Raw genomic sequence first — 10,042 nt, 5'->3', positions numbered from 1 at the left:
GCTTATCAACGCCCAAGCCAAAAGCAAGGAGCTGGTGGATGAGGCCATCCGATGCAAACTGCGCATCTTGCAGAACGATGGCGTCGTCAACAGTCCGTGTGCTCGGCCCCGCAAGACCAGTCATGCGCTTTTCCTGCTTGGCGGCCCGACGTTTATGTGTGACAAGCTCTACCTGGTGGACCAGAAAGCCAAAGAGATCATTCCAAAGGCGGACATTCCCAGCCCCCGCAAGGAGTTTAGCGCCTGCGCGATTGGCTGCAAAGTGTATGTGACAGGGGGTCGAGGCTCTGAGAACGGTGTGTCCAAGGACGTTTGGGTGTATGATACGCTTCACGAGGAATGGTCCAAAGCAGCTCCGATGCTGATAGCACGTTTCGGCCACGGTTCAGCCGAGTTGCGTCACTGTCTGTATGTTGTTGGAGGTCACACAGCTGCCACTGGCTGCCTGCCTGCATCACCATCTGTGTCCTTGAAGCAGGTAGAGCAGTTCGACCCAGTTGCTAACAAGTGGAACATGGTGGCCCCGCTACGAGAGGGGGTAAGCAATGCAGCAGTTGTCAGCGTAAAGCTCAAGTTGTTCGCCTTTGGAGGAACAAGCGTGGCCCATGACAAGCTTCCGAAAGTTCAGTGCTACGATCCTGCAGAAAACCGTTGGACTGTTCCAGCCTCTTGCCCACAACCGTGGCGCTACACTGCAGCTGCCGTTCTCGGCAACCAAATCTTTGTAATGGGGGGCGACACCGAATTCTCAGCCTGCTCTGCCTATAAATTCAGCAGTGAGACTTATCAGTGGACTAAGGTAGGAGATGTTACAGCAAAGCGTATGAGCTGCCAGGCGGTGGCTTCTGGGAACAAACTGTATGTGGTGGGTGGCTACTTTGGTACACAGCGCTGTAAAACGCTAGACTGCTACGACCCCACATTGGACGCCTGGAACAGCATAACTACCGTACCTTATTCGTTAATCCCCACTGCTTTTGTCAGCACCTGGAAGCACCTCCCAGCCTGATGGACGCATGCATGTACCCCCTTGTGTGACCCGGCTGTTTTTGAGAGGTAAGTCAGAATGAAATCAATATAGGGTAAATCAGTATGAGACCTTGTCTATTCTAGGTCATATAACAAATAAAAATGTGATGGAGAATCTTTGTGAAATTTCAGTTCTATTTAATATTGGATATTCCTCCAGAAAATCACGTTGTTGTGTTTGCCTTCCATCCAAATTACTCCATATGAGCTTAGGCTAGAGGAAATTAGGCATTCTGAGACAATTATGCCTAGAAACACAAGGGAATTTCAGAAGGAATGTTTAGATGCATAAAGCAACTGTTTGTTAAGGTCATAAACTTATAATAAGATAATAATTTGCGAATTTACTTTTCCAATTTCCAACATTGGCCTTGTGTAAGCATATCGATACATTAAAACAGTTCATCTTAGATCCTTCTTGGTTTATATGCACACTGGATATGTAGATTTAATTGATCCCCTATGGCCTTCCTGCACTGACAAAGAACCTTATTAAAATCAGCGGCAAATTAAGTATTGACGGAGCAATTACATCGTCGTAGGTGTCCGAGAAGAGAGCCAGCGTTCCTAGAATATCAACCAGGTCAGCTAATATGCATAGTCAGATTTCTAATCCATCAATTTCCCACTTTTCTCTCTTCTCTCAGCTTCCTTTTGTGATGATCTATTTCCTTTCCTAGTTCTCCTATCAGCACCGTAAGGAGTCTTTTCTGTTGTGTAGACGTGTCCAAAAATGCATCAGTTTACTTTAATCAATAACGTGGTGCTTTTAAATCTGGCACATTAATGGATGTTTATAGTGGTTTGCTACAGTTGACTTGTCTCCTGAGGCCGGTTCAACAAAGATGGTTGTGCAGAGTCCAGAAAAATACTGGCCATTAAGCATTAAGCCTTGCCCAGTCTCCTGCGAAACAGACTTGGGTCACAGCAGGACTGCAATGGAAAAGGGCATCAGGCCTTCCACTATCTTCTGCTTCGCAGTGATATTCCCCGTGATGCTGTGTCTCTTTGTGTGTCTGTTCTGTCTGGCCTGGCTGATACAGAGACTGATGCATCTGATCGTCCTCCACACACCATGAAAGAGGAAAAATGGAGAGAAAGAAAGACTGGCACCTTTGCTTCAGAGAATTGAGAGACTTTGAATTAAAGCCAGAGATTTAGCTGTCAGAGATTCAGACACACATCTACGTATACCACAATGCCATAGGCTACACCTGCATTTCGGTCTATGTGTGGGTGCATGCAAATGTTCGCATTAAAATTTAGATTCAAAGTAAGCGTGTGTGCGTGTGTGTGTTTTGAGGAGGTGGCTTGCGGTAGGGCTGAATGAGTTATGAGTTTGCAGCGAGGGGCGTTGCACAGCGGGTAATTGAAGCAGAATAGAAGACTTTTATTGTTCCTGAGGGGAAAATTTGTCTAGGGGTGGAGGAAGGAGGGAAGGGAGGAGAAGAAGAGAGATGGCAAGAAAGGGAGAGAGAGGTTTGGTGTAATTGGATGAGCAAGCATGTTGACAGCATGCTAGCAGGAAGTCGAATCAACATTACAGTACCTGACATGATTGGTGTGGTCTGGCATGGCGATGGTGGAAAATGCTGCCGAGGCTGTAATGTTTGGTGATGCTTGCATACAATAAAAATGCTTTTTAAAGACCGGGCCCGCCTGTTTGAAATGCCTGTTGTTTTAAATGCCAAACATAACATGATTTAATTGATTTATTGCTGTAGTGAAACAACAGCGGGGCTTCGCTCTCAGCTTTAATGCTGATTCAAATGATTTTTGAGAAATTCTGGCTTGATTCGTGGATCGACTAACTTGAGAGTAAAACACACAAGTAAATGAGATGAGGTAACTCGGATGAGTCATATAAACTGTTTTAGTGTGGTCACTCATGTTTTACACTATTGAAATCATCGCAGTTCAGGGCTTATGAAAGGATTCTGGGTGGCAACCAAAATCAAGCACCGCTGTTCATATAGTTTGGGTGTAAATAAAAACGGGGGTGAGGGAGCCAACAATTAGAAATGAAGAAAACTGCAAGAACATGTGGTAGAGACAACACCACAGAAGAGCCCTAGCCACAAATATAGACACACAAAACCACATGAAAATGAGATAAGAATCGGTGGTTGAAATATTAACATTATTTTCCTTGTCTCTTCTGCTTTACCGTGGGTTCACACCTGCCGCGTTCGAGGCGTCAAATTCGCATCTAGTTTGTCGCTTGAACATTTTGAGTTTACTTGCTTCATTCGCGCTTGAAATTCTAGTCATCAAGACATTCACGCGGAAATTCACGTCATGGGAGGGCCTTCCATAGGCTTCTGTGACTCCACTCGCTTCCTGTAATCACGTCACTACTAGAGCAAGCTCCTGATTGGTTAACGCAGCGCATTTTTCCGCCAAAGTTCAAATTTTTCAACTCGTGCATTTCCCGCGGCAATGCTCAATTCGCGCAAATGAGGCGGAATCACGACTAACGCAAAGCGCTAAACAGCTCATTCTCGCCGCGAGACCTCCACTCTTTACATTGACTTAACATTGAAATCACTTGTGCTTGACGCCTCTACTGCGGCTGGTCTGAACGTAGCATTAGAGCTGATTGAAAGGGCAAGCTAACAATAGAAAGCTTTGCATGGGTATTAATAATTTATACCTTCATTATTTATCTGTCTTTATGACTGGTAACCGGTTTGGCTGGGGGACGACTACCATAACCTCAAACAGAGTGAACCACATCCAACTGGACGTAGTTGAGGTCAAAGACGGTAGACTAAGCAAGATATACGCCAACTTAACTTGAATCTTCTTCTCTGCAAAGCAAACCAAAACAAAAACTGAAGCTTTCCAACACTTAAATTTGTTTGGTGTTCACGGTTGGACGTTTAGTTTTTACAATCTTGGAACTTGTGTGTGAACGCCGCCCACCACGACAGGTCAGTTGATTTCAAAGCGGTGGTCCATCCTTTGTTCAGAGAGGCATTCCTTCGCATTTAAAAGACCATGAAGTGTTTAAAGCAAGATTCCTCCCTACTAACAATGAGAAGTTTCACTCCTGACCAGAGGAGTGGGAGGAAAACGAACACAGATGAGGGGAGAGATGGGGGAGGAGTGGATAAGGGAGGGTAAACACAGATTTTCGGGCTTTCCACGCGGCTGTCTTTTCTCACACTGAAACTACTGATCTCTCTTTCCTCATGAGGATGAATCTGGCTGCAGATATCTCATCCTCCCTTTAATTCTCACACAGACGTATCTATTTTTGTCTCTCTTTACGAAAAAGTTTGTTCTGTTGAACTCTGAAAAATTGCAGTCATGTTTATCACAGATAAGCATTGTTTTAAAATAATTACCATCTTTATGTGCCTTAAAAATGGCAGATAGGAAGAGATTTCCATCTCTGACAAGCCTTCAGTCCTAATCTAAAAGAAATAACAACATAGTTCCTTGGAAAGACTGGCTTGGATAATGCATTGTTTCATCATCCATGGTGCTTGTAATCAAAAGTAATTTGCTTCCTACAAACACAAAGTTACATCATGGTGTGGTGTGTTGTGTACAGCAGGACTATGTTGGATGGGTGTGGAAGTGAAGGGAGGTCATTAGTCTAAACTACGTTCATTCACTGTCAGCTTCATGCTGCTTTATATGAAGTTCACGGTTCACAGAACATTTTGTCTTCAAAAGCAGCTCTGTAAAATCTACACCCATCCAACTCCTGGATCAATGGAGGCTTGGATGTAGCATTGTCTCTTTGGAGTCCTCTATGAGTCGGTTTTAATTTGCAATAAACCACAGAGCTTTATGGACCCTTTTCTGTCATTTGCATGAAATGCATGCACAACTGTAAGGTAGTAATGAAATATAAAGGATGGAAGCAGATAACTTCTACTTTCAAATGACCTCATCTTTGTTTTTAATTCAACCTAGAGGTGAAGAGAGAAAGACAGGGAAGCTATGACTTCAAAATGGATATTGGCCCATATTGCTAAAGCTTCAGGCTATAAGGCAGCTGTAGAGTCAAAGACTAAATAAAATAATTTTTGATGTCACTAGTAGACGAATGCTTTAGTTTTACTGTATTACATGTGCTTTAGTTTCCTGAAGGTTTTGTTGTTAATTGTATTGCTGTTGTTGTTGTTCCGACAGTAATTTGATTGAATGAAGTACAGATCTGACCTGTGTCCACAGTTTAACAGGTGTGAGCGTCTGACACATCCTCTCCTTTTTGTTTTTCTTTGAGAGAAAAGGAAGAGAGTAGGACCAAATGGTCCGTGTCTGGATTGTGTCTTGTAAACGTATTGTTTCCTGGACTGCATTTTGCGTGGGAGTGAGTTTTAATGTGGGTGTAGTTGTTTGGAGCACATGCAAGAAGATCTGTGAGCGTTTATAGTTCTGGATTTTATTACAAGTCTAGTTGTTATAGTATTTAGCTTTTGAAAATGGCGTAATGGGGAAGTAGCTTCAGTGTTTAAATGAAAAACTGATGACTGTGTGTGTTGACTGTGTGTCTTCTTTCTCCACAGAGTTTCTCATATCCCTGTGTCGTATCGTCTACTGGATTCGAACTGTGAAGAAATTCTATAACCCTCGTGTGCAATTTTATGAAGAGATCATCTCTCCCATAAGAGCTAAACATTGATGTACACAGTGTCCGATCACAAAGCTTTTCTGCAAAATATTTCCTGCTTAGGAAGCGGCGTGCGTTCATTGTCACATCCAGTATTTTGTGGAGTGGGCTTCACCTTGAAAACCAAAAGTACTGCAATGCACCCAGCACATTTTCATCATAACCAGCATAATCGTCGCACTTCTCTCCCATATTTGTGTATTTTTGTATAATGTTGATGCTGTGCGAGCTAAAACCGACTTGTATGCCTGCCTCGATTTGTGTATTGCATGAAGGAAGACTGGAAGCTTTTCACTGGGAGATCAGGAATCTCGGCGCATGATTGCAAACATTAGGACGGGAAGATGAACAACTCCCTCTTTTTCTAGGACAAGTACCTCACTTTATCATGTGTGTTTACCTTCTCTTCTCCCACTTTTGAAAAGATAATCATACTTGGAATGACAAAGACTAAGGGACCACATGTTAAGCCTCGGATTAAGGTGATCAAGAAAAAAAAATGATTAAGGCTTTTCTACTTGTTCTTCACGCCTCTGTACGCAGACTGATGCTGGACTCTTCTTGCTGAACAGACCTTAGCAGCTCGGTGTGAAAATGGACATGGGCACAGTGTGTCCTAATGTACACACCAGCTGTGTTTATGTGACTAAGTGGGTGCGAGAGAGTCATGTCCCAGCATGTTAGTCCGAGTAAAAATCCTTCTGACCCCACTGAGCCCCTTCCCACAACAACCTATCGCAAACACACCCCCGCCACTGTAAACGCCTAAAAGGGAGCGAGGGTGCCCTCTGAGGACGGCGTAAAATAACCAATAAACAGTGTCCGTTTCGTAAGTAGATTCTAATGACTGACTGACTGGAGGTACTCCTGTATCGTGCAAGACACTTCTGCTTTGCCTGAACTATTCTAAGCACATACGCTCACAGTAAACGTGAACGACAGAAGGAGAGAGAGAGAGAAAGAGGTGAGAGTCATTTCGTCACCTTGCAAGGGAACGCAGTCTCTATGGCAACGTCAATGAAAAACCTGATCTGTAAAATTAAAAAAGGATAAAAAGTGCAAGAAGAAACTGGTTGTCTTAAAATATTTCAGTGTCTTAATGGTCTTAATTTATAATTTTTTTATATTGCTTTTGTTTCGATTCATTGTGTATTAACAATTGTTTTGTATTTATTGTTTTTCTGCTTGCGTACATGTTTGGATGTATCAAAGATGACAGGTTTTTGTATCGCGCATGGCCCAAAATGCTAATGTTCCTGCTGCTCTTTTGCACATTAGCGTATGGTAATTTTGACTGAGCGGGTGGAATCTGTAGTGGTCAGCTTGAGCTCATCTGATCAAAACCAGAACGGGTCTTGGGAGGTCGTAGGTTATTGACAGGATAAGAATGAGCCGAATGACGTCACAGGTTCATATTACCCAGGGTGCAAAGTAGGTGGAGGAGCTGTGAAGTGAGAGGCAGAAACTTGGTGGACTAGTTAGTCATAAATGGACTACTTAAAGGGGTAGTTTACCTAAAAAATGATTTACTCACTCTCATGTTGTTACCAACCTGTATAAATTACTTTGTTTTGCTGGACACAAAGGAAGATATTTGTAATCAAGCAGGAAACAGGAACACCATTGACTTCCATTGTAGGAAAAAATACTATGAAAGTCAATAAAATGCTCAAAAAGGGTTTGGTTACAAACATTTCTCATAATATCTTTCTTTGTGTTAAGCAGAACAATTAAATTTATACGTAAGGAATAATTGACGACGGGCCGTTGAATTATAAGAAAATAATGCACACCCAATGTTAAACCGTGGGTGTGCATTATTTTCGAATAATTCAAAGGACCGGAGTCAATTATTCCGCTTATACCACGGTTACCGCAAACATTGCTCTGGTGCCTATTTTTAAAGCATTTGACAAGTTAGGTGTGCGGTTTACAGAAAAATAATCAACACTAGGGCTTTAACCATAAATTGCGTATCCCATTAAAAAGACCTGTCTAAAATCGATTCTGAATCGCAAGGGTGTGATTTCGTGTTTCACGCGCAGCTTGTGCGTGTACTTGGTCAGTAAGAAGTCCTTATCAATCTAAAATCATTATGAGTCGGAGTCGTTTATAACGTGCATTTAAAAAAGCAACACTCGTTAAACAAAATCATTCAAAATTTTCTTTATTATTATGAAAATACCTGAAACAATCTGAAGAATGGCTATATAAATATTCTTCTAGACATTTCCTGGAATAGCGTTTGTAATGCTACTTCTTCTGTGGCACAAAGGGAGTTTCTGAACGAGAGCGCCCCCTGTCTTTGGGACGTGCCGGGATTTCACCATAATTCATTCAAATTCATTAATTGAGAAAACGCGCATTTGCACGATTAATCGTTACAGCCCTAATCAACACCCATGGAACATTTCTCAACCAATCAGAATAAAGCGTTCAACAGGCCCGTGGTATAAAGTTTATAGCAACATGAGAGTGAGTAAATGACAGAATTTAAATTTTTGGGTGAACTATCCCTTTAACACTAACCACTCCCCAAGTGATCCCAATGCCATGATACCCAGTACTGATGCACAAAATAAAATTTAAAGGGATAGTTCACAAAAAAAGTACTCTTATCATGTCCAAACTTCTTCTGTGACTTCCTACTTTCTGTGAAATACAAAGATGTTAAGCAGAATATATGAAAGGCATCCTATTAAACCACACATGCATTTCCAGCTTACATGGAAGTGGATCCTAAAAAGAAGACATTTTTTTCTAACCAGTAGTGTTACTTACATAGTGAATTTGCAGTAGACCGTTTTCTTTTTTTTTTTTTTGACCTATCCCTTTAACTACAAACCTCTGAAACATCACCACAGATTGTTGTCCATTACAAGTGGTTTAACTAGTGCCCAGTGCTAAACACAGTCCAGTAAGGAAGCTCTGCTCGGCATCCATCACTCTAAACGTCCTTTGTGACTTGTAAGGAGCTTGTAAAGCTATCTGAGGAATTTGACATCGGCAGCTGCTCTAAGAACAGCTGGAACCGTCACCAGCATGTCGTAATTTTGACTGTCCCTCGCAGTTTGAAGTATTATAAGCAGTATGAGTGGCTGAATACCACCTCCCTGGATGATGTAGCTACAGCCTGTGGTGTAGAAAATGTAATACTATAAAAATTATAATTTTTGTGTTGTTATGATTAAGCTGCATCCCAAATAACTTTAAAAGCGATGTCTACATAAGGGCAAAGACACTATGGTGCTTTTATGGCAATGCGAAACATCTGTAGAGATGGATATTAGTTTTAAAGCGACACAAGACGACAAAGGTTTTTGGGTTAGGTTGAACAACACCGCTAGCAACTCACTATGCTGTAGCTTTTGTGTCGAGTACAAACAAACTAAATCGCTTTACATTTATGGACATTCAGAATATAGTGTTCTGTATCGTTTCACTGCACAGCGACATAGCATGTAACAGCTATATATATATTGTAATGGCTTTCTATTGGAAAGCCCATATAGAGAGCGAGCGAGAGAGAGAAAGAAAAAACAGCAATGAGTAGTTCACATTCCTCGCACAACCCCCCAGCAAAGTAGGAAATTCTTGCTTACTGTGTTCCCTTTTAGCCTTTAGGGGGTCTTACACCACCTCCATCTTTGACCCGCCACCTTCCCCCATTCTGACCTCCAGCCAATCAGAAAATCCCATTCCACCCACAGTTGCCACAGTGATGGTCAACAATCATTGCCCCCCCCCCCCTCTTACTTCAACTGGTAATAGTCAAGTGTTTTGTTTTTCTCTTTCTCGCTCTCTCGGACTTCTCTGCTCCTTTTTCCTCCGTCTCAAGTGAACGATTGAATCAGATGTGACTCACAGGCCTGTGCGCACTGAGAACTCTTCAACGCTGTATGCCTTCACAAACAGATGCATTGCTCAAATACTGTCAATGTTGGCTGTACTGTTGTTTTCGTGAATGTCTTTTTTTTCTTTTCTATATTTGTCGTATTATATTATTGTATTGTTATTTTATCTCAACCACAGCGGTTAACATTATTTTGTACAAGTGATTTTTTCACAATGTGAAATTCATGGCTTAATAAAAATAAGAGTTTTTCCTCTTGATCGATATAAAAGCACAACGTTTCATTCGAGCTTCTTTTTCCTAATTCAACACGATGTTTCAGAGCTCACTTTTTTCTGTTGTTCATGCAGAGAGATTTGAAGTGTACAGCAGTTTTTTATTCCAGCCTTGGATGACAAGCTCATTAAAACATTTCTCACATATCTGGGCAGCTTTACGTGGCCAGCAGCACTGTAGAAAGTATTAAATGACTTTGGGTTATTAAGGGCCCTTATAAAAGTAGAGAAAAGGCTGAGATCATCTCATCGTCGTGT

The 10,042-nt window shown here is 41.9% G+C and overlaps 1 protein-coding gene across 1 annotated transcript; it reads left to right on the top strand.

The window, feature by feature from the left end:
* The first annotated feature begins 6 nt into the window (after nt 1-6).
* On the top strand, nt 7-9,786 carry LOC141363356 (ectoderm-neural cortex protein 1). The gene is made up of 2 exons (XM_073866016.1): nt 7-1,056; nt 5,553-9,786. Exon 1 carries the CDS (start codon nt 155-157, stop codon nt 1,007-1,009), a length of 855 nt encoding a protein of 284 aa, XP_073722117.1. The 5' UTR covers nt 7-154; the 3' UTR covers nt 1,010-1,056; nt 5,553-9,786.
* The last annotated feature ends 256 nt before the right edge of the window (nt 9,787-10,042 follow it).

Source organism: Misgurnus anguillicaudatus, unplaced genomic scaffold (assembly GCF_027580225.2).
Source record: "Misgurnus anguillicaudatus unplaced genomic scaffold, ASM2758022v2 HiC_scaffold_34, whole genome shotgun sequence".
Lineage (NCBI taxonomy): Eukaryota > Metazoa > Chordata > Actinopteri > Cypriniformes > Cobitidae > Misgurnus > Misgurnus anguillicaudatus.
The sequence above is the reverse complement of the archived record's forward strand: the minus strand, read 5'-3'. Positions and strand labels throughout refer to the sequence as shown.

Bases quoted from the DNA above. Each gene is read 5' to 3' on its own strand.
- LOC141363356 (XM_073866016.1), top strand. From the start codon at position 155: ATGTGTGACAAGCTCTACCTGGTGGACCAGAAAGCCAAAGAGATCATT.